This window comes from Magnolia sinica, chromosome 9 (genome assembly GCF_029962835.1).
Source record: "Magnolia sinica isolate HGM2019 chromosome 9, MsV1, whole genome shotgun sequence".
NCBI lineage: Eukaryota > Viridiplantae > Streptophyta > Magnoliopsida > Magnoliales > Magnoliaceae > Magnolia > Magnolia sinica.
In genome coordinates, this window is record NC_080581.1 from 84,013,891 (window position 1) to 84,035,722 (window position 21,832).

A 21,832-nucleotide genomic window follows, 5' to 3' on the forward strand; every position below is an offset into this window, starting at 1 on the left:
GGTCCACTGCTATGTCCTTGAAAAATCCAATCCGTTGATCATGGGGACTCCCAACATTGAAACCTTCACTAGGCCAAACGAGATGTTTATATGTCATCCTAACCGTTCATAAAGGTACTACTACTAGTATGAAGTGAAGAAACAAAGATTAGCCTATCCAGAACTTGTAGCCCAACAAAGGTTTCAATGGTGGGCATTCAATCTCCATTGTTTTCTTTGGCTTGTTCCCACTTTGAGCTTTGGTTCTACATAGTTTTTGCACTCGTGTCTTAAATGAGCTGGAGAAACTCATGGATAGACTGGATGTCATGTAGCTTCCCTCATATGAAGTTCTTAGGGGAGGGGCAATTTGTGTCCCTTCAGTCTGAGGGGCAGCTTTGTGGATCCCTCACTATATATGCCTTACATTCGCATCCTCCATTCGTTTGGACAGCCCATTTTAGAACATGATCTAAAAAATAGAGTAGAACTAAATCTAAGGTAGACCGCAGTATAAGAAACAATGGAAACAATGGCAAGTGCCCCATTGAAAACTTTCTTGTCGGCCACAAAAGTTTTGGATCAAGATAATACTTAGGTGGTCCCTTCATTAAGGTTCTTAAGATTTTATTAAAAATGTTAGAAGGTAAATAAGTATTCCAATGGCCACCAAGAAGCTTTTAACAGTGGGTATTCAATCGCCCCTATTTGCTGTGGTGTGGTTTAGCTAAGATTTTGATCCGCTTCACCGACTCTATTTTTAGAATCATGCCATGAAGATGAAATCAGCTTTTGTAAAAAAGGATGGGCGGCGGGGATGTAAGTAACATACATCAAGATGGGCCTCACGGGTAAGGGGAAAACCACCTCTGTGGAAGCCCCTTCCTCCTAAAATGATCTCTCCAGATGGCGTGTATACAAAACATAGATCATGGTGGGCCAACATAACTTGGTTGGTCACGTGACTGACGTCACTTTCGTAGCAGTCTCGCAGCTCAATATGCTAGAACGTCTACCATTGAAGCCCTTTTTGGGGCTGCAGAAGTATTCGATCAATGGAATTTATTTTTCCTTTTCATTGCTGTCTTTGTGACCTTACTAGACAGATTGGATGAAAAATAAATATTATGGTGAGCCCTATGAATTGTTTCACGGTGAAAATCATTATATCCGCTGCTATTTGTAGTGTAATCGAGATGATCTTTGGATATGATTTATTTTATGGATAATGGCGTAAAATGATCTCTAAAAATAGATTAACAGTACAGATATAATAAATAAATCACTGGGAGCTCGAGAAGCGTCAGTGCTCGTCTTCGCACGACACGTATAGCTGGTGTGTGTTACATCAGCTAATCCGATTCCACCTTATCCACCGGTTAAATGCCATCCAAGCTGGCACGTGTGCTGCCAGTGGATACTGGAGAGTGTCCGTGTGGCGCCAGCGAACCTCCCTCTGTAATCTCCTCATCCTTCAAGTCACCCTCTCCGTCCCTCTCTCATCAGAAATGAAAGGTTGCACTCTCCAAATCCCAATTCAAATGACAGCTTCCTCAATATCTCAAAGGTATTACAGCTTTCAAACGAAAGTCTAAAATTCCTCTCTCTCTCTCTCTCTCTCTCTCTCTCTCTCTCTCTCATTCTCCTCCTTTCATCTCCTCAATCTCATTTCTCTTCAAAGATAATTACATCTGCATAGAGACATCTGTACCTTTTGAAGAATGTAAAATCTGTTCACTCTGATTTTGCTTGCATTCAATTCTATCTGTGTGTGTGTGTGTGTGTGTGTGTGTGTTTTAGGATCAAAATGTAAAGAAAAAAGAATCTCGACTGAGTGTAGTTTCTGATTATTTGTTACTCGTAGATTCTGATTACTACTGAGTTTTGATGCGCTCAGTGTTCACCGAGAATCCGTATGCTCTTATTTTCACTCTGTAAGCTGTGTGGGTGGGTATCACAACACGCATTTCAAAATGGGCTATATTTGAAACATTCTCATTTTGAAGATGCAGCTGATTCCTGTCAAACCATCGTTAAATGGTGAGAGAGGCAATTGATGCGCCTCTCGGTGAGCCCTGTGCTCGGTGAAATCTCTGTGTGCGCGTGCTACAGGAGGATGTGGCTTTTCTGTAACCCCTGCGTACAGGGAGTGAATGTGGGCGGAAGCTCTATGGGGCCCACCATGCTACATCCATCCACTCCGTCCATCGGTTTTGCCAGCTTATGTTGGGACAGTAGTTCAAAAAGGAGGCAGATCCAAACTCAAGTGGGCCACACCATAGGAAATACTGGAATTGGATGCCCACCATTTAGGCCTCCTTTGGGGCTATCATGATGTTTATAGGCCATCCACACTGTTCATAAGGTTATTCTTACCAACAAGGATGAAAAACACATGTCGTTCTTATCCAAAACTTTTGTGGCCCCACAAAGGTTTCAATGGTTAGTGTTCAATCCACACTATTTCCTGTGGCGTGGTCCACTTGATTTTTGGATCTGCTGAATTATTTCGGCTCATTTCCTAACATGAGTTGGTGAAACTGATGGACAGAGAGGATGTTGCATGGACATCCCGGTGGGTCCCATAGAGCTTCTGCCTATGCTCTACAGGGACTCCCACTGTAGGTGAGGGCTGCTGGAAAGAATTGAGTTTTCAGGAGCTAGACTATGAGTTGTGTTTGTCAAAAGTCACTAGATTGTGTAGACTCCAGTTCAGAAAATCATGGGCCCTGTTGTGGCTGGAATATTGCCTGAAAATCGTACCTATTTGAGCGATTTCTACTTTCGTTGGCTTGAGGTCATTTAATAATATATGCCATTTAACTCCTGGAAGTTTTGGTTTGAAAATGCTAGAATGCGTTAGTTTAGACGTAACCCAGAAATACTATTTAGCATTATTCGCTGCCTATCAAACATCATCATCTTAGCCTTATCCCAACTACTTGGGATTGCTGCCTATCAAATTCTACTGACAAAATGGTGGGCCCTGCCTATATGGTTGTTGGGCCAAAGCAAATCACATCATTCTATTTTGCTGAGAATTGTGTATAATTCTTTCAGTTCGTACCAACGCATTCAATAACTCTAATGGCTACTGTTGTTACCGTTATGATAATGGCCATTATGGCTTCTTCTTTATTTATTTATTTATTTTTTATAATTTTTTTTTGAACTAAACCTTATCAGCCCCGTAATGGACTGTTACGAGCCTTTTTTTTTTTCCCTGTGAAGGCTGTTATGGCATTATAACGCATAACAGTTCCCTTCATTACTGTTTGCGGATACATTGGTTTGTACTTCTTTTAGACTAATATTCACATTTGTGTTGATGAAATAGCCCTCCTGGCTTACTGCTGCCTTAAGAACTATTGATGAATCCGGAACCAAATGATTGCATTTCTATTTCTTTCTTTCTTTTTCTTTTTTATTGCATTTGGTTCTTGGTTGGGATGCAGTGCTGAAACTTCCAAGGGCATTTCCTTCTGATGTTCATTACTATGCTGCACGTGTTAACTGCTAACTAATTTTCAAACAGTTGTTGATCAGCTCATGATTCACATGAGTTGAGTTGGCTTGGTCGGGCTCCATAACCAAGTCTGAACTCAAAAAAGAAGAAGAAGAGAAGAAGAAGAACATAGTTTTCATTGATTCTGATCAAAAGACCAATTTCTGAATTAGAGTCCCAATCCCGAGCTTTTCAACATTGATTCTAATCTATTATGGTCTTTTATTTGTAGCCTATCTGATGAGATTGTTGAACTAGTTTTTTCTTTTTATGGACAGTGGGAAACCAAGGATGACTCAAGGTGATGGATTGGCCAGTAAATTGGCTCCCCGAACAATCTGCAGAGTCTCGAGGAGGAGGTTATTGTTGGAATCTATGGGATTCAGTGCTGCTGTACTATATGATTGTCCTGCTCTTACGGCGCCATTGCCAGAGACGAAGGAACCTGAAATCATCCGGTAATAAGATTTGAGATGTGGATTTTTTTTTAGCTGTTGGAACTCTTTGTTATATGAAAGATGGAACATGTATTAAAAACCAATGGTATGGGGCCCAGGCATGTGTTCACAGCATCCAATCCATCTATAAGATGTTTCACCTCCGAAAACCTTCAGAGCCTAAAAATCAGCCCGATCCAAAACTCAGATGGGCCACAGAACAGGGAGCATACTAAGAGGAAGTGCCCACCGTTTATTAGTGTCGTGAACCACTGTCTTGTTTATATATAATCAAGGCCGTTGAGACCTTTCACCCAGTCGAGATGAATGATTAGGCCAAGATTTAAGATGTTTTGCGACTCATATAGGAACTTGTGAAATTTGAGAATAGACATTCCCTCCCAAGCTTGTTCTCTTTCTTTTGGCCTACCTTTTGTATTGGGTGCTAGGGTCTTTTTGAGGTAATGCATCGGAGAGATGGGTTCGATGGTGTCAATACATCACCTGAGCACCATATCTTCCCAGTATCACCATAAGCTTAGGGTGGTACTGGTACCACTTGAGTGTGCCCCTGAAAACAATGCATGTTATCTGTTGGAGAAATACTAGGGTGAACCATGTGAGGTAAGGTTGAAAAGGTGATTCATTGCATACAAGCCAATGTGTAACGTTTTGTGGGATGTGAAACGATAATCAGGTTAGGACTGTCATAACCATGCTTTGGCCCACAAATAGGTGGTCCACTCATCAGTTGAGCCGCATGTGTATTAGAAAAATGGATGGATTGGAAAAAAATGAATAATTGTCTATATTCAATGTAGACATGTGGTCCATCTGATGAGTAGATATTGATTTGGGCTTGGGCAAGGTCATGGTGGTCCTCAACTGATGAGTGGTCTGTATTCTGCATGTGTGGCATGTCTGCGTGTTTAATGTGAATACCTCGTTGCCAGAGTATGATTACATGTATTGATTATGGAAGGGATTAGGTTCAGCAGATCCTTAAAAAAATAATCCAAATTCTATAGATATGGGTGTGTAACAAGGATTGGTCACTGCTCACAAGTTAAATTTCTTGCCCGTTCTGCATGGTTCACAAAAAATTCTAAATAACTAGTAACTCATAGACTTCAAAATCGTAGTAAATTTGGATTTCAAGCCTTGGGAAAGGGAAATCCCTTATCTGAGCATCCGAGTATCAGAGTTGGATAGTCCAATTTTTTGAAGGATCTGAGTATCCTAGTGTGAAATCTTTATTCAATCTCTCAAGCGAATCGCCTCAGCATTTCTATTGCTGTTGGGAGAATAAAAACCAGTGGCCACTTCCTCAATCATTCAATGGAATCATGTTAAACAAAGTTGAAGAAAGAAACAAGAAATTGTTTTCTTACTTTGTCTTCTATTGTTATCAGTTCTTTTGAGCAATGCGTGTTTGAAATTTGAAGCATCCAGGTCTCTAAAGCTAAGGAGTGGAGTGAAAATCCAAGGTACAACTTCATGATATTTCATTTGAGCTCTCTCTCTCTCTCTCTCTCTCTCTCTCCCTCTCTCCCTCCTCTCTCTGTTTGAATAATGATGATTATATTAGAAGAACAAACAACGGCAACCAACCACAAGTGACCCTCTCATCACTCAACAAGCTGGGTACCAAAACAAAACAAAAAATACAGAAGGGAGAACCCAATCATGAAGGCAAGGAGACCAAAGAGGATTATCTTCCAAAGAACACCTTTGGAACTCCTTTCCTGGCAAAGCCCTGTTACTCACAATTCTTCTATTTAGCGGATCAATCGACAGAACTTTACCTTTAAAAAAATTCTTCTATTCCTTCTCTTCCACATATCCCAAATAACCTAAAAAGTTACCATCCTCTAAGGCATTTACTTTCTTCCATTTAATGCCCGTTACCAATTCAAAACCAAGTTCCGGATAGGCTAGTTAATCATCCACAAGATCCCAAAAAGATGAGGCTAATGGTTCCACACCTCTTTCGCCACCATACAATGAATGAAAAGTGGTCTGCATATCTTTCTTCTTTTCTGCACACGAAGCAGGTATTTGGTAGGGAGATGTTTTTCATTTTTTAAATGATCCACCATCAGAATTTTCTTTGCTGGTGCAAATCAAGCAAAAGCCTTCCAATGTGAAGCACAAGAGGGAGGTGCTTCCTCCCTAACTGTTAGTGTGGGGAAAAAAAGACCAAGCCAAGAATGAGCCATCTGTCAACCACTTCTCTTCAGACGAACTGACTAACAACAATTCTTCATTTGAAATATTTCTTTGCAATCTGATATTTCAAGTCAACCACCCCTTGACAGCTCATTAACATCAACAGATTTTTCATCCTTCACTTCGGTAAGCACGAACGGGTGTTGAACTGAAATCTTAAGAGGCACTTCAACCAACCATGCATCCTTCCAAAAGTGAACTTTGCCACTATTCTCTACTAGACAACTCATACTCTTCCCAAATTCCAATGCCGCCCTACTCGAAATATCCATACCAGCTCCCTCGGACCATTGTCCCACCTTGTAATGGCTTTCTAAATCTCAGAATCCATGATCATAGAATAATGCCCCAGGAATAACCCACCCCTCGATTCACCATATTTCCTACGAATTGCCGATGTCTATAATAAATTCGGTTCCACTATGACTTATTAAGGAGCTTCCTTTTCCTCTCACTCACATTAAGAATTCCCCAGCCTCCAAAGTTCAATGGCTTTTGAACCTCCTTCCAATTGATATTTATGGCCTGGTTCATTCCCTTCCCCATAAGAAAATTTCTTTAGAGCTTCTTGATTTTTTGAGCTGCAACTAGTCAGCTGCAAGAATTTTGAGAAGTGATAGGAAGTAAATCGGGGGGTTGGAGAGAGGTTGCCTATTGATGCTACCAATAGTGACTTGATATTGGATAGTGCTCTGTGCCGCCCGCCGCCCCCCCCCCCCCATGATTTATGTCTTTTATCCACGCCGTCCATCCATTTTGCCAGCTCATTTTAAGGCATTATCCAAAAAATGAAGCAGATATAAATCTCAGGTGGACCACACCATAGGAAATAGTGGTACTTGAATGCCACCATTAAAAACTTCTTGGGGGCCACAAAAGTTTTGGATCAAGCTGATATTTGTGTTTTACCTTCATCCAGGTCTATGTGACATTATCAATAGGTTTGATGGAAAATAAACATTTTAGTGGGCCCTAGGAAGTTTTTAATGGTGGCTGTTCAATCACCACTATTTTCCTATGGTGTGGTCCACTTGAGATTTAGATGTGCCTCATTTTGGGCTCATGCCCTAAAATTAGTTGGCCAATTGGGGGGGGGGGTGGTGAGATCCAGTATAGTCACTTTTTCGCTCCACAAGGATCAAGATCAAATGAATGTACATTCTCTTTCTATCGAATGGAGATATATTTCTGACCTTTCAATGACTAATGATCGAGTGAGACAATTTTTTTTTTTTTTTAGTTCGGATCCTTCCAGTAAAAAAGGGAGTGGGATTCTTGATTATGCAAGACTGAATTGAATCATATCTAATGGTCATTGGAATTTCCTATATCCTGCCATTCTCCACAAGAATTCTGATTTATTGGTGAAAGGGCAAAGAAAGAGCACTGCCCATTGGCAACGTTGCAACTAGTAGTGTTAGTAGGCAATCCGTCCTCCCTCTAAAAAAATCCTTAAGGTGAACATTTTATCAAATTAACCATGTCTCTTGTTTTAGTTGTTTGTATTTTATCACCGAGTTTTTAACTAGGTTATTAATAAGACAAGATGATTAAAGCTACTCATTGCATGATTTATAGAAAATGAAATTGAAGCAGTTGTGTTATATAAATATTATGGGGAATTACTTTTTTCTCATATTGCATAAAAGATAGCATGTATTATGATATATCTAGTGGAACATGGACACTCCATTTTATTGTCACAACTTGTTTGAATGACCCTTAGTCTGATGCCCACGACAAGCCGTGGCTATCAAGAAAAGACTCTTTATTTAAGTTTTTCCCCTTTCTTTTGATATCCTATATTCTTCTATATAGCTAAGTCAGTTTTATTTATTAACTTTATTTTATTATACTATGTTTTAGTGAATAAATAATTGCTAATAATATATTTTTCGATACCGTCATATAACCGTGTGGATGTGTCTGCATATCGAGTCTTCAAAACTGTCTTGTTTGGAACTAACTCCTGTTTTTCTCCTATGTTATGTTATGATCTGTTTATTTCGTAATACTATACTATTTTGTGAGTGACAACCTCTCTGGTTTTCAAACAATCACGAGGTGCTTTTAATATAGTTAGAACCTGAGTTGGTTTTTTGTTTGAAGATATTGTTGAAGGGGAAGGAGCAGAAGCGCATGAAGGAGACTTGGTTGAATTTAATTATGTTTGCCGGCGTTCGAATGGATATTTTGTTCATAGGTAAGGTATTCCTATTTCTTTTTGGTCTTTCTTGAACTGGTAAGAAATTCTATGTAGGAAAGGAATTACATCACACAAGCGACCAAGATTCCTAAAGACAAGACAATGCATGACTAAATGAAAGATTTAATCAAGATGAGAGAGGCCTGGATTTTGTGGAATCCATAACAGGTTTTCGAGGTTCGGCTTTTTCAATGGCAACCCATCCAACAATAATTTTAGAATCACCACTGTGGTTTCCTCAAATCTGCCTATGAAAACAGTGATTTATTTATTTATTTATTTAATTGGTGTTCGCTGTCACTTTTGGGTTCTACATATTGTCGAAAACATGATCAGTAAATAGTTAAACATTTCAAATCTTTAATAATATTAATATCAAGAAAAGGTAGCCATTCCCACTTCCTGACCTTCATCAGATTTTATTTTATTTTTAATCTATTTGATTGCTTATTAATATACTAATTCTTTAATTTCTTATATATATATATATATATATATATATATATATAAAGATGCCATCCTCTCAACTTCTCTCTCTTTTTTTCTTACTTCTTTTTTTTTTTTTTTTTTTTTTGCAAATGCAGCACCGTTGATCAATTTAGTGGAGAGAGTAGGCCCGTGGTACTCCCTCTGGACGAGAAACAGGTTTGTTACCGTTAATTTCATTTACCAAATTCAGAATGAACATGTTATTTTTCTGTCCTGTTATAATTTCTGAAAGTGAAGATGCCTATTTCTCATCCTATTTATAGATTTTGATGTTCTTTCATGATCATCTAAGGGGCTGTTTGGATGCCTGTAACATTTCTAAAATGTAACAAAGTTACAGGTGAGATTGTTGCAAGTAGGAACTGGCTTCTTTATGTTTCTGATGCCCTTTGTATGTAATCCGGTGTACAGTATCAGTGAGTTGGTTAGCTGCCTGGCTGTGCAGCAGCTTTTTTTTTTTTTTTTCAAAAGGAGGGCTGTGCCCCTGAATCTTTGATAATAAGAACAGATGATGTACACTCTACAGTTTCGGGTGGGCACCTCATAATACGCCGGGCCTCACCTATGATATCAGCTAATCAGAAGGCTGTGCAGCGGCTGTATCTTTCTTCTTTTTCTTTTTTAAATAAAATTTTGATTACCAAAAAATAAATTAATTAATGGTATAATACATATGAAAATCATGTTTGATTCTTTTTTTTTTTTTTTTCTCCAGAATATGGATATTGCTACTAGGATCATGCTGAGCAAATATAATATTCAGCTTAAAGGGGAGTTTTTCGATACTATGGCTGCATATGACACTTGATATGCAGTCATATATAAAGTCAAGTTAATCTGATTAAATTTTGTAACCCGCTGTAGCAAAGTCAGTCTAAAAGTTATATTGGTTGAATAATCCTAACCTCTGATTCGTGGATGCTTGCTGTTTGAACTAGGACCATTGGATATTTTTCATTTTAACAGTCCATTGTATGTCCAGAAATCTAATAGTCAGGTAACCAGGTGCTAAAAATATTTTGTTTATGATATATCTGAACTGATGTCCATAATTTGTATGGTTAGTTTTATTAATTGTATGGCACATGCAATTTCTCAGTAATATTTAGCTGCTTGCTTATCATCTATCACATGGTGCCAAAGTATGAAAGTATTTCTTCTTAAAGAATGCATCTTTTCTATTTCAGATGAAAGATTTAAAACCTATCAACAAAGGAGAACTAGGATATCATTCAATGCTTTCCATAGAAAGCAGATGACTTCCCACTTTTCTGTGAGATGGATATATATGTAGTTGGGGCACGATCCAATGTTACTGGAACCACCATATGTGATGCAGGACAATTTAACCACTTGCTCTAAAAGCTCGAACTGATAGAGCATGGCAAATCAATCCCTTTATCAAATAGCCCAGGCCCCACATCCCATGGGTTAGGACCTCGGCCGAACCTCCCTCGTCGGCCTCACTTCACATGGGTTCCGCTTCACATGAGCCACCCGCCTCACATGGGCCGCCCACCCCGAGTGTGCCCCTACATCTCACAAGCCACCCCACTTGAGCCCGGTGTGAAAATGCCTCTGCATTAATATGCTTATGGTGGTAGTTGGCAGAGGTGGGGCCCACGTGATGTATTCACACTATCCACCCGTCTATCATATGCATCACCTCGGAAAACCCCTTGGGACCCGAAATGAAGTCCGATCCAAAACTAAGGTGGACTGCAGCAAAGTGACCAAGCTGGGAGGGAATGCCCGCCCTTTAATTTCTCAGGGGCCCACCTGATTCACAAAACAACCTAGATTTTGGTGTAACCCTTCTCTGCAATGGATGAAGGTTCTGAACAACCTTGATTATATATAAAGAACGCAGTGGGCCCCTCACATTAATCAATGATGGGTGTGCCCTCTCAATATGTTCCTTGTGCTATAGCCCATCTGAATTTTGTATCAGGCTGATTTTCAGGCTCTAAAGGTTTTCTGAGGTGACACATCTTAAGGATGGGTTTGATTATGTGAAAACATCATTGGGCCCCACATTTGCCTAGTACCACCGTAGTATCGGTACCACTGGAGTGTGCCCCTATGTAGTTTTCATTGGTTATAGTAATATACTAATCATGTGATGGTGTTCCTTCCAGATCATACGGGGCTTGAAAGAGGTTTTGATTGGCATGAAGGTTGGAGGTGAGCTCCTAAGTTAATGCTCCATTTAGATTGCTCAATTAAATTTAGTCGTAATTATTCAAATTGAATAAAGCGGAAAAAACCAAAGTAGAGGTAGCTGCACTTCATAGCAAGGGAGTGGCCCCAAATTGCAATCACTGTTGATTCTAGTCCAACTTTGAATGCATGGAATTGCGATTAAGGGTTCATCACTGATTTTTTTAAAGTCCAACTTCGACTGATTTTCTCATGACTATACATTTGTTCAGTTAATTAAGGCTGCTCAACATAGGTTAATAGTTATGGATGTTTACATTTCGAGATGGAAGAAATGGTATGAAATTAATAGGTGTCAAAAAACTAGGTGGTGGAATTTAAAATGAAAGAAAACAATGTTATTCAGAAATAATTTGATGGAAAGAGAAAAGTGGAATTTTGGGGAAGAAGTAAATGTTATCGTGAATGAGACGGCTAAGTACATTATGAAAGCGGCAAAAGATGTTTTAGGAGTATCAAGAGGAAAAAAGGCAATCATATAAGAAAAGTTGGTGGTGAAATGACGGCGTACAAAAGGCTATTAATGAGAAGCGTTTATGTTTCAAAGGCTAGAAAGAGACTAGAAACAATGAAAATCTTGAACAATATAGAAATGCCAAAAGATTTAGTAAGAAAGTAATAAGTGAGGCTAAACTTAAGGCTTATGATGATCTTTACATTAGATTAGGGACATGAGAAGGTGAGAAAGATGTCAAGTAAGGAGGAGAAGATATTTTTAGAACTTGTTAAATGACAATTACTTGGAGATCATATGTATAAAAGGAAGCATAAACTCAAATGATGTTGGAGTCCATATATACTTTTGTAGGAGTAGGATATTTGAAGTTAAAAAAGCTTTGAGAAAGATCGAAACAGGAAAGGCCCTTGGACCCGATGGGATAACAATAGAGGTTTGTAAGTGTATGGTAGATACTGGGTTGTTTTGGTTGACAAAGTTGTTCACAAGATTGTAAGATAGAAGAAAATGCCAGATGAATGTATGGGGCATACTGTGGTACCTATTTATAAGAATAAAGGAGACATACAGAGCATGGGCTTAAACTTTTGAGCCATACTATGAAACTTTTGGGAAAGAGTAATTGAGCAAAGACTAAAGCATGAGATGAATGTATCAAAAATTCTGTTTGGTTTCATGCTAGGGAGGTCTACCATTGAAGCTATTTTGTACTCAAATAATTGATGGAGAAATATAGGGAGAGGAGGAAGGGCGTTCACATGGTCTTTGTTGACTTAGGGGAAGCTTAGGATGGGTCCCTAGAGAGTTAATTTGGTGGGTGTTGGGAAAGGAGTTTTAAGAGGATATATGGCATGGATATGTTTGAGGGAGCAATAACAATTGTGAGGACCGTTTGGTTTCATGCCGAGGAGGTCTACCATTGAATATATTTTGTACTCAAATAATTGATGGAGAAATATAGGGAGAGGAGGAAGGGCCTTCACATGGTCTTTGTTGACTTAGGGGAAGCTTACGATGGGTCCCTAGAGAGTTAATTTGGTGGGTGTTGGGAAAGGAGTTTTAAGAGGATATATGGCATGGATATGTTTGAGGGAGCAATAACAATTGTGAGGACCACTAGTTGAGAGACGAGTTTCCAATTACTGTAGGCTTGCACCACGGGTTGGTGTTGAGCCCTGAACTTTTCGCATTGGTCATGGACGAGTTAACGAGGCATTTGTAGAAAGAGATTCCATGGTGTATGTTGTTTGCAGATGATATAGTTTAGATTGACAAGTCGAGGGAGGGCATAAACACAAAGCTAGATTTATGGAAGGGTGCTTTAGAATGTAAATGGTTTAAAAGTAGTCGGACTAAAATGGAGTATATTGAGTGAAGTTTTAGTAGCAATAGGAGTGAGAATAGGGAATTAGTAAAGATAGCTGACCCAAAAGTTTCTCAAAATGACCACTGTTTATATCTTGGGTTAATAATTCATGAGTGGAGAGATTGAGAAGCATGTTGCCATAGAATTCAAGCGGGGTGGAAGAAATGGAGACGTGTCTTTGTAGTTTTATGTGATCGTCATGTACCACTCAAATTGAAAGGGAAAATTTGTAGGATGGCTATAAGACTGGCCATTCTTTTGGAATAGAATGTTGGGCAGTTAAGGAACATGATGTCCATAGGATGTGTAGCTGAAATGAGGTTGTTGAGATGGATGAATGACAATACAATGATAGAATTAGAAACGAATGCATTCGAGGGAATTTAGAAGTAGCACCAATAGATAATAACATGAGGGAAAATAGACTTGATGGTTTGGTCATGTGCAATGGAGACCAAGATCTATGCTGGTTAGGAGGAATGAGTTGGTACAAGTTGAAGGCTCTAAAAGGGCAAGGGAAGGCCCAAAGGGATTTGGGTGTAGGTAACAAGAAAAGACTTGATGACCTATGGTCTAACTGAAGTGATGACCCTTGATAGAGTGGGATTGGGGAAAAGGATTGATGTAGCTGACCCCAATTAGTTGGGATAAGGCTTAGATGATGATGTCATTTTTTTCAGTTGATCATGACCCACCTGACCAGTGGGCCAACCTGATTCTTGGCAGAGGAATTTAAGTAGCTGTACCCTTCTGATGGATGTCTTGGATATTTCACCAGTTCGCCACGCTGGCAGATGTGGTGGTGTGTGCATTAGCTGACCTCGTACATGTTTGTGGGCTTAGCAAAGCTCTGATACGGATACATGATTTTACTGCAACCATATTACCATAGATGTGCTAGAGGACTCTATGTATGCATATATGCATTCTGCATATACTAATGTAGGTACATGTGAAAGTATGCATGTACATGCGCATTTATGTCCTTTGAACTGTTAAATGAAAAATGTTTGCAGATTGGTTTTATTGGTAAGATTCGTGCTGTTTATTTCTTCTCTTTTCTTTCTGATATCAAGGCTACAATTTCTACCGAGTAAAGTGGATATTGTTAGCAAGTTGACAAAACAATTACTTTCTGCTTTCAAGTACCTCTCTTCCATGGTAAAATTTTCAGACTTGAAATTTTGGTTCTTCTGCAGGGAAGAGGAGAGCACTGATACCTCCCACTGTTGGATATGTCAGCGAGACCTTGCAACCGATCCCTGATGAGGTATGGGTTCTGCCACTTTTACAAAGCAACATAGACATACATAGATGTTTGGTTCCTGAAATGGTGATGCAAAAGAACAGAAACTGCCAAACTTGTTTGTGGAGTCATATTTTAATATTAAAAGATGAGCCTTATTCTAAACTGTTTCATTTGACTTCTCTTGCTTGGCCAATCCATGATGGGACCGACATGGATGATTGAAAAAAATGATGCGGACCATCCATCTGATGGGCCCTACAGTGGATGGTGATGGTATAAATATTATACCAGCTGGTGGACAGTCCTGTTTATCTATTTATGGCATTCAAACAGAACAGGAATCTAAAAAGATAAAATGGTCAACAATCTACCTTTGATGGAGAAAATAAGGCAGTTAGTATTGTACCACCAGAGCAACTTCCATGTCATTGCACATCACTGTAATGCCCAACAAGATGGACGGTCGGCGGATGCTAATTATTTTCTACTCAATGTTTTAGATGTGAGAAAAACTGAGAGAACCTTTTTCTTTTAAGAAAATTATGGAGATTTTTGTATTGTAAAGCTGTCTAATTGACTTAGGCTGCCTTTGGATGCGATATCCAATCGAATTGGAATTTACTAATCTAATAGAGTTGAAATGACCAAATTGTGATTTCCTAAGCGTCTATACTGAATGTCTGGGTTCCAAATTACAATTATGTTACTTGCATGTTGGAGTTGAAAGAAAGCTAATTGCAATTTGAGGGTGATTTCCTCGTCATGAATTGTAGGAAAATGTTGTAGTTTCGTCATTTCCTCTTGATTAAACTATATGTTGGTGACCCTTTCACTTGTACATTCAGAGTCTCAAGGAATTACTACATCTATTTTCCTATTGACTCTTATGGGACTTTTTCAACCTTGCAATGGCACTCCCACATTACAACACATGATCTGAACCTTCAGTCTGTGGGCCACACTCTGGTATGAGTAATGAGAACTGAGATTTATTCATGTGATTTCGTATTGATCTCATTCCACATGTGTGATCTCTCTTGGGCATTCAAGTTGTTTGATTTGAAATCTTACACTAACACGATCTTAGCTAAAGAGAACCAACAGAGTTTCATGTGTTCAAAACAATTAGTAATTGAAAAATTAATCAAATACCAAACAAAATTGAAAAATATTTAAACAATAGTTTCGAAACTCAAAATTTTATAAAGATCGAAGAGGTTTGAAGAGTAGGTAGACTTTCATTGAAATTGTCAAGGATCTTCAAGTTCATCCAAATTTTGTTGAGTTGAATAAACCAAGTCAACCAAGTCTTGACCATGTATGGAACAGAGTTTTTGTTTTTCCTTTTTCTTTTTTCCTCTTTAGTTTTCATTATAATCTTGATGAAATGATAAAGTTGAGTTGACTTGGCGAAGTCAACTTACACTCAACGCTTTAGTAGATCAAGCTTAGAAATTCATGCTTTAGTTAAATTTCTTGTTCTGGTTAATATAAGAACAGTGAACAAAAGAAACACCAGTAGTCTGCAGAATGATAGGAGTGAAAGGGGAAAAACTTAGCCTCTTGACTGGAACAGGGCCCAGATCAAGGAATGTGAAAATGGTTACCTGTTACGTAATGGTAATGGTGGGCACCTTTACGCATTCGGGCCGTACCAGCCGTTACAGAACAACGTCCTTTAATGGCTGATATCTTTTTTCTGGCCCAGATGGCTATTATTTTTTCCCTTAAATCAAGCACGATCTACTTTTGGGCCATGACCAATCACTATTCCACATTTATATTGTAAGATTAAAAGACTAAAGGATTTAATGATCTATCATTGACATGTTTAGTTAACATTGCAGTTTGGTCCTCGCCGGAGCCTTCTGGCTCATGTGAACGAGCCATTGGTCTTTGAAGTTCAGCTCTTGAAGGTGCTGTGATTATCTGTATGTTCGTCCAATCTTTATATTGTAAGATACAATAGAGAAGTTTGGATCAAATACATCCTTTCTCCTTGTGTTTTAGATGCTAGAGAAGAAAAAAACCTTTTGTTCTTAGGAAATGTGGAGATTTGTTGCGATGCTCTGTCTACTTAGTTGCTAATGGGCCATTTCCTTTCATCAAGTAAATATACCCAGCACCATTTACACCCACCCGTTTTAATAAATACAACCTTTCATTTAATATCCAAGAATGGTTATGTAATGGGGACCATTACACATTATAGGGCCATAGTGGCTTTTTACTGAACAAATGGCCCATTACAATCAGCACGGAAAATGGCCGATACAGTTCTTTTTCATTTTTATTTTTATTTAATTGGCCGTAATGGCCATTATGGCTCCTATTATCGCTTGAATCTGGATGGGCTTGCGACTGCACCTGTAAAAAGCAAAGGACAATGGGCACCGATGTTAGCCGGGGACCCTCTGATGCTTAAGTTAGGTGGGTAGATTTATCATAGGAAGAAAATTTGAGTTGGGAATTTTTGTGCGTCCGTTCCTTGCAAGACAGCGGGTGTATTTACAAGGTGCTTTAGGCGGCTTGCATATCTTAATAAGATCTATCAGATATGCTAAAGGGTTCGAATTTTAGTGGGAATCTGCTCTCGAGATTTTCACCGAGTCCACCTCGATCAACGTGATCTTCGGCTAGGATCTCGTTGGGTCTATCATTGCTCGGTACGATATGGGATTTTTCTGAATATTCCTCGTTTAGGGTTGAGATCGGCTCGAGAGCTCAGTCCTATCACCCCAGCTGTCTTCAAGCAATTCAGCTTGGTAGGTGAGTCTTTCCTCGGAGTTCACTCCTTGGGTTTCTCCCCAGAGCGTAACTTGGCTCATCTATATGATCGATACGTTGGTGGTTTGGGGAGCCCATTCGGGCGATTTGTCGCCAGCGTCGCCCTGGTTCTCCCCATGATGTATATGTGTCCTATGTAGCAGGCTTCTAGTAGTTTAGACATTAGTTCCCATTTTTTAAAGGGAATACTGGTAGAAACCTCTACAAATGGGGCCACCCACATGATATTAGCTTGGTTATTCATCAGGTGGGCCCCATTGTGGATTTGTCATTGACAGGACAGTGGAATGTTGATTTAGCTTTTGTTAATTTCCCATTCACAGCAAGGATTATTAATGAAGTATTTTGATCATTCTAATGTCATGTGAAGTTCCATTAGGAGTTACTGATAGTAGTATCTTTTTCTTAAAAGATATTGAGCCATCAATGATTGAAGGTTGCAAGATCCAGGACATTCATCAGGTGGGTTCTCGTATATTAACATGCCCTGCCCAAATGTTCAAGCTGGTCTGCTCATCAGGTGGGCCACATGTGTGTATCATCTATGGACTTTGGTCCTTTTTTTTTTTTTTAATTACTTCAAACCAACGATAGATCATACACGTGTTGTATATGGAACTTGGTCATCTTTTTTCCTTTTTCTTCAAATCATCGATCATACACATGTGGGTGCCACCTTGTTAATGATGGAAGGATCCTGAATTTCCGGGATAAGGCATGCTCAAATGGGTCCCAGCTGATGAATGACCCTTATTTCTTGCACGTTTCAGGTTGGCAGTTGTATTTTAAATTGCCCTTCCGAGCTCTCCTGGCACGGTTCACCTTACATGTGTGAAATATCTGTGCGTGTGTACAGAATACGTGTTAGAGATCGTGCCAATTCATTTGGTAGGGAATGTCATCGTCATGATGTGGACGTGCAAAAAAAAAAAAAGACAAAAGAAAATGATGGTCGTTTACCAATCAAGTCTCGAAATTGTATGACGAAAAATAAGTAGTAGTTCATGTGCACGTGTCACATGTGACTCCATCATGATTATGGTTAATTGGTTTTCCAAAATGGCCCACTTTGTGCCGAGCTGGAAGGCTAGGATGTGTTGACTACCTGCCAGTTTGTATTAGGTGGTATGGAATTGCATTTGGTTATTGCAAATTTCATCTTGCATTTGGAAACGAGGGGATTGATTGGATTAATCCCAATATTGCATCATTCAGAGCCCATAGTCGTTACTGCAGGATTTCTGAAATTCATTACATCTGCGGGCCTCATGTTGATGCATGTGTTTTATCCATGCAGTCTATTCATATGTGCCATTCGCACGTGACATTCAAGTTGCATAGGTGTATAGGTGACAATATCAGTTGTGTATAGGTGACAATATCAGTTGTGAAATGTGGTCCGTTGATTACGATTCCACCAAAAGGAAGCTTCACTTAATATAGTGTATTTCTCAAGGGAGGAATTTGATCCCAAACATGAAATTGGACGGTGAAAATAGTATGGTATTTTTAGACATGTAATCTAATGCAATTCTATACCATTTAATGTAGATGTCCAAACAAGCTGACGCAGGGATGAATGTGATGAGGTTGAGCGCCGTCTTCCTTCCGAATTCATGGAATTTCTCTAAACTCCTCACAGAGGCCTCTTGAATCCAAAAGAAAGAAAGTAAACAAAATAGAAAATAAATTCTATAAAATCTAAAATTGATTAATGAATTCAATAACCGAGTTCACAACTCTTTAAATAGGGATACCAAGCAATGAGAGAGAAATCAGAACCAAACTATAACTAAAACTCATACAATTTGCAACTTACTATAAATAGTATTGTAGACGGTTGTGATGTGTTTTCGGCCAAAAATAGTGAGTGTCCTATTTAGCTTCACCAAACCGTTCTCCTAATTATTCTAAGCTCTTTTCACGTTGTGCGCAACTCCTAAAGCCCGACAGATGAAGAGTTATAATCAAACTAAAACTTACTATTTATAGTAAAAACAGAATTAAAATAGGGAAATGACCATCGATTGGGGGTATTTTGCAAATCTGGCTTGCGTAACCCGGCGTAGCAGGGTTTGTTGGCTAAAGTAGCTCATTCTACCCCAAAATCATATATTTTATACCTAATAATTCATTCCGGATTGTGAGATACGCCTAATCTAAGGTCTGACGGTCTAGATCACTTCTGTCATCGACCAGGCCTTTTCTGATCCATCTTGGCCATGAAACTGTCTGCGACCCGCTCTACATCACATGCTGAGATTGTGAGATTGCTCGAATTCTCTTGGAGCCTTAGATCGAGGTCTTGAATAGAAGCCTCGACAACATATCGTGGAGACTGATTCTTGTAAATCCTAAGCAGTGGGACTTCCACAATCCGAGTTTGCCTACAACTGCTGTAATAATAGACCACCCTCTTGATTACCTTTGGGATGTGGGTAGAACCCCATGAATGCATTAGACCTTGTTACCCTTACCGAGTTTGAACCAGGTCGGTGGCAACGAGGACTTGGCTGAGCATTGTGACACGCATGAGGTGATGTGGTGCCAAATCCAAGCAAGTAATGCAGAGTATTGAGGAAGATGCAGGCAAGACGAGAAACTAGACTCACAACCCAAAAGCGTTGTGAGAGACTTCGTCATATCGTGAGCGACAGCAAGGCCCTGTTTGGATACCACCGGATAAGTTACATTTTATGTTACTGAAGTTAAGTACTGTTAGGTAAATTGAAAAATAGTTTTGAAAATTAATTTAGCTGCCGAAAGCTTAAGCTATTGAATTTATATATTTATAAATACTGAAAAATCCATTTGATAATTTGTCTGTAAAAATTTCTTATCCGTTTTAGTGAGCATCATTATAAAAGTAACTTATGTGCTCTTCTCTTTCCCTCTTTATCAAGGGAGGCTCTCTTATATTGAAGGAGGCCTCACATGAGATGGACTGTCCACATTAAAGGTGGGGCTAATATGATGGATGGTCCACATCAAAGGTGGACCCCACATGATGGATGACCCTATATTAATATGGGTCCACACGAAGGTTGGTCCATGTCAAAGGTTGGCCCATAGTGATAAATAGCCCACATCCAAAGGTACAATGGACAAGCCACTTCCAAGGTGAGGCCTACATGATGGACGGTCCACATCAAAGGTGGTCTCCACATGATGGACACTGCATATTGAAGTTGGGTCCCCCAAGATGGATGACCCGTATTGAGGTGGCCCCACATGATGGATGGTCCATCAAAGGTCAGCTCGATGAATGGCCCACATCAAAGGTACGCAGATTTGTTGGGAAAGCCTTTAGCAAGAAGTTCCTGTGCTGGAAACTTAGGTGAGGCCTACCGTGATGTTTGTGAGAAATCTATCATCCGTTTTGTGAGCCCATTTTAAGACTTGACCAAAAGTGAGCAAAATCCAAGACTCAAGTGGCTGCACTAAAGGAAAAAGGTGGGTATGGAAATTTCTACCCTTAAAACCTCCTTAGGTTGACATTAATGTTTATATGCCATACATAAGGTTCATAACATCATTCCTACCAAGATGAACTAAAAACACAAATATTACCTTGATTCAAAACTTCTGTAGCCCCACAAATATTTCAACGGTGGATGTTCAATACTCACGTTTTCGTCCCATTTTAGTCCTAGTCCGGTTCATTTTTGGTCCCATGTCCTAAAATGAGCTTAAAAATTGGATGGAGGAGGTGAATTTCTTACAAACATCATGTTGGGCCCCACCTAAGCTTCATTTGAGCCCCTTTTATTGTGTTTCCCTCACCATGGGGCCCACTTTGATGCATATGTTGTATATCTAAGCTATCCATCAGTTTTTCCAGCTCATTTTAGGGCATGTTCTCAAAAGTGAGGCATATCTGGTCATGACTCACAAGAGTTTTGACACGATGTCATGGTTCGAGTACCCATTGCGGTGAAAAATCACCATGGTGTGAGTGCACGGGTGTGTAGGGTGTGAATGCATGTGAAAAAAAAATATCACCGAAATAATCCATATCCAAATCTCAAGTTGCCATACCATGGTAAGCAGTAGTCGTTAAACTCCCCTAATTAAAAACAAACTTCATGGGGTCCACTGTCACGTTTATTTTCCATCCAATCTGTTGATAAGATCACTCAAACTACAATGAAGGAAAAAACAATTATCATCTTGATTCTAAATTTTTGTGGCCCATAAGAAAATTTTAATGGTCAATGACCACTATTTTCCTATAGTGTGGTCCACCTAAGATTTGGTTCTGCTTCACGTTTGGGACCATGACTTAAAATGAGCTTGAAAAATGAATAGACATCATTGGATATACAAGAAATACATCAAGGTGGGCCTCACAATAAGGGAAACACCCGCTACCGTGTTAGCCCGGCTGTCATTGACTTAGATATTTTTAGAATCTGCGAAATTTGTCCCATTTGTTTTAAGATAGGAAAAAAGGAAGAAAGAAGAAAACGCATGCTTGAAAGTTAATAAAAAAGAAAAGAAAGAGAAATGGCGGAAAGACTGACGAATGAAATCCTACCATTGAAAACTTATCAGGGGCTATAGAAGTTTTGAAGGTAGCTGATATTTGTATTATCCCTTCATCTACGTCTGTGTGACCTTATGAACATACTGATAAAAGTTATGGTAGGCTCTACATAAGTTTCAATAGTGGGAATAATTATTCCCACTACTTATAGTGTGGTCACTTGCTTTTGATTTACATCATGTTTTTAGTTCATGTCCTAAAATGAACGGCAGATAAAACAGATACATCATGGTAGGGCACGTGGAGTCCCACTCGTTTTAGGAGTTACAACGTTGTTGTGGTAAGTAATTAATGCAGAAAAGAGTCATGTTAGCAGGCGACGCGGATTAGCTACTTCCAAGATTAGTAGCGGAAACTTGCTA

The 21,832-nt window shown here is 39.2% G+C and overlaps 1 protein-coding gene across 1 annotated transcript; it reads left to right on the top strand.

Moving 5' to 3' along the window:
• Nucleotides 1–1,347: 1,347 nt before the first annotated feature.
• On the top strand, nucleotides 1,348–16,202 carry LOC131255904 (peptidyl-prolyl cis-trans isomerase FKBP16-1, chloroplastic-like). Its single transcript, XM_058256843.1, has 8 exons — nucleotides 1,348–1,546; nucleotides 3,763–3,942; nucleotides 5,374–5,408; nucleotides 8,260–8,353; nucleotides 8,941–9,001; nucleotides 10,984–11,029; nucleotides 14,088–14,158; nucleotides 15,985–16,202. Exons 1-8 carry the CDS (start codon nucleotides 1,488–1,490, stop codon nucleotides 16,060–16,062), a joined length of 624 nt encoding a protein of 207 aa, XP_058112826.1. The 5' UTR covers nucleotides 1,348–1,487; the 3' UTR covers nucleotides 16,063–16,202.
• Nucleotides 16,203–21,832: the final 5,630 nt, after the last annotated feature.

Bases quoted from the DNA above. Each gene is read 5' to 3' on its own strand.
- LOC131255904 (XM_058256843.1), top strand. From the start codon at position 1,488: ATGAAAGGTTGCACTCTCCAAATCCCAATTCAAATGACAGCTTCCTCA. The intron at 3,943-5,373 runs GTAATAAGATTT...TGAAGCATCCAG, and splicing joins AAGGAACCTGAAATCATCCG to GTCTCTAAAGCTAAGGAGTG. The intron at 9,002-10,983 runs GTTTGTTACCGT...TGTTCCTTCCAG, and splicing joins TCCCTCTGGACGAGAAACAG to ATCATACGGGGCTTGAAAGA.